This window comes from Papilio polytes, unplaced genomic scaffold (assembly GCF_000836215.1).
Source record: "Papilio polytes unplaced genomic scaffold, Ppol_1.0 DF823991.1, whole genome shotgun sequence".
NCBI lineage: Eukaryota > Metazoa > Arthropoda > Insecta > Lepidoptera > Papilionidae > Papilio > Papilio polytes.
In genome coordinates, this window is record NW_013525213.1 from 2,288,386 (window position 1) to 2,288,878 (window position 493).

Consider the following 493-nt stretch of genomic DNA (forward strand, 5'->3'; position numbering starts at 1 on the left):
TTAAAGTTGGCAGACCATCAGAATTCAGCGGTACGCAAAGCCGCGGTATTCTGTATGGTTGCGTTCACTTTCGCGTTGGGCGAGGAGCGCATGCAGCCGCACCTCAAACACCTCTCCGTCAGCAAGTTCCGACTGCTGCAGGTAAATGACGCATTTCTACTAACATTAGTAACAAATCTAGTAATAAATATAGCCTATATCACTCAGTGATTATGTAGCTTTCTAATGGTGAATTTTTTTTTCAAATCGGTTCAGTAGTATTTGAATGTATTAGTTACAAACAGAAAATCTATACTTCTATACAAATATTATAAAGATGAAAGATTTTTGTTTTGTATGCATTGAAATAACTCAGAAATTACTGGACCGATTACAAAAGTAATCATTAAGTAACATTTACTATGCTATTTACTATTATTTTTAATTTCACACAGACAATGAATGTAATATTTGTGCTATGAAACAGGTCTTAACAGTTTAGATATGTTCTAAG

At 34.3% G+C, this 493-nt stretch overlaps 1 protein-coding gene across 1 annotated transcript in view; it reads left to right on the forward strand.

The window, feature by feature from the left end:
• Nucleotides 1–244, forward strand: part of LOC106101362 (CLIP-associating protein-like) — an 11,217-nt gene extending 10,973 nt beyond the window's left edge. Inside the window, exon 18 of the mRNA XM_013280553.1 lies at nucleotides 7–244. Coding sequence (XP_013136007.1) covers nucleotides 7–210 — 204 coding nt within the window. The 3' untranslated portion in view covers nucleotides 211–244. The remainder of the gene's footprint in view (nucleotides 1–6) is intronic.
• The last annotated feature ends 249 nt before the right edge of the window (nucleotides 245–493 follow it).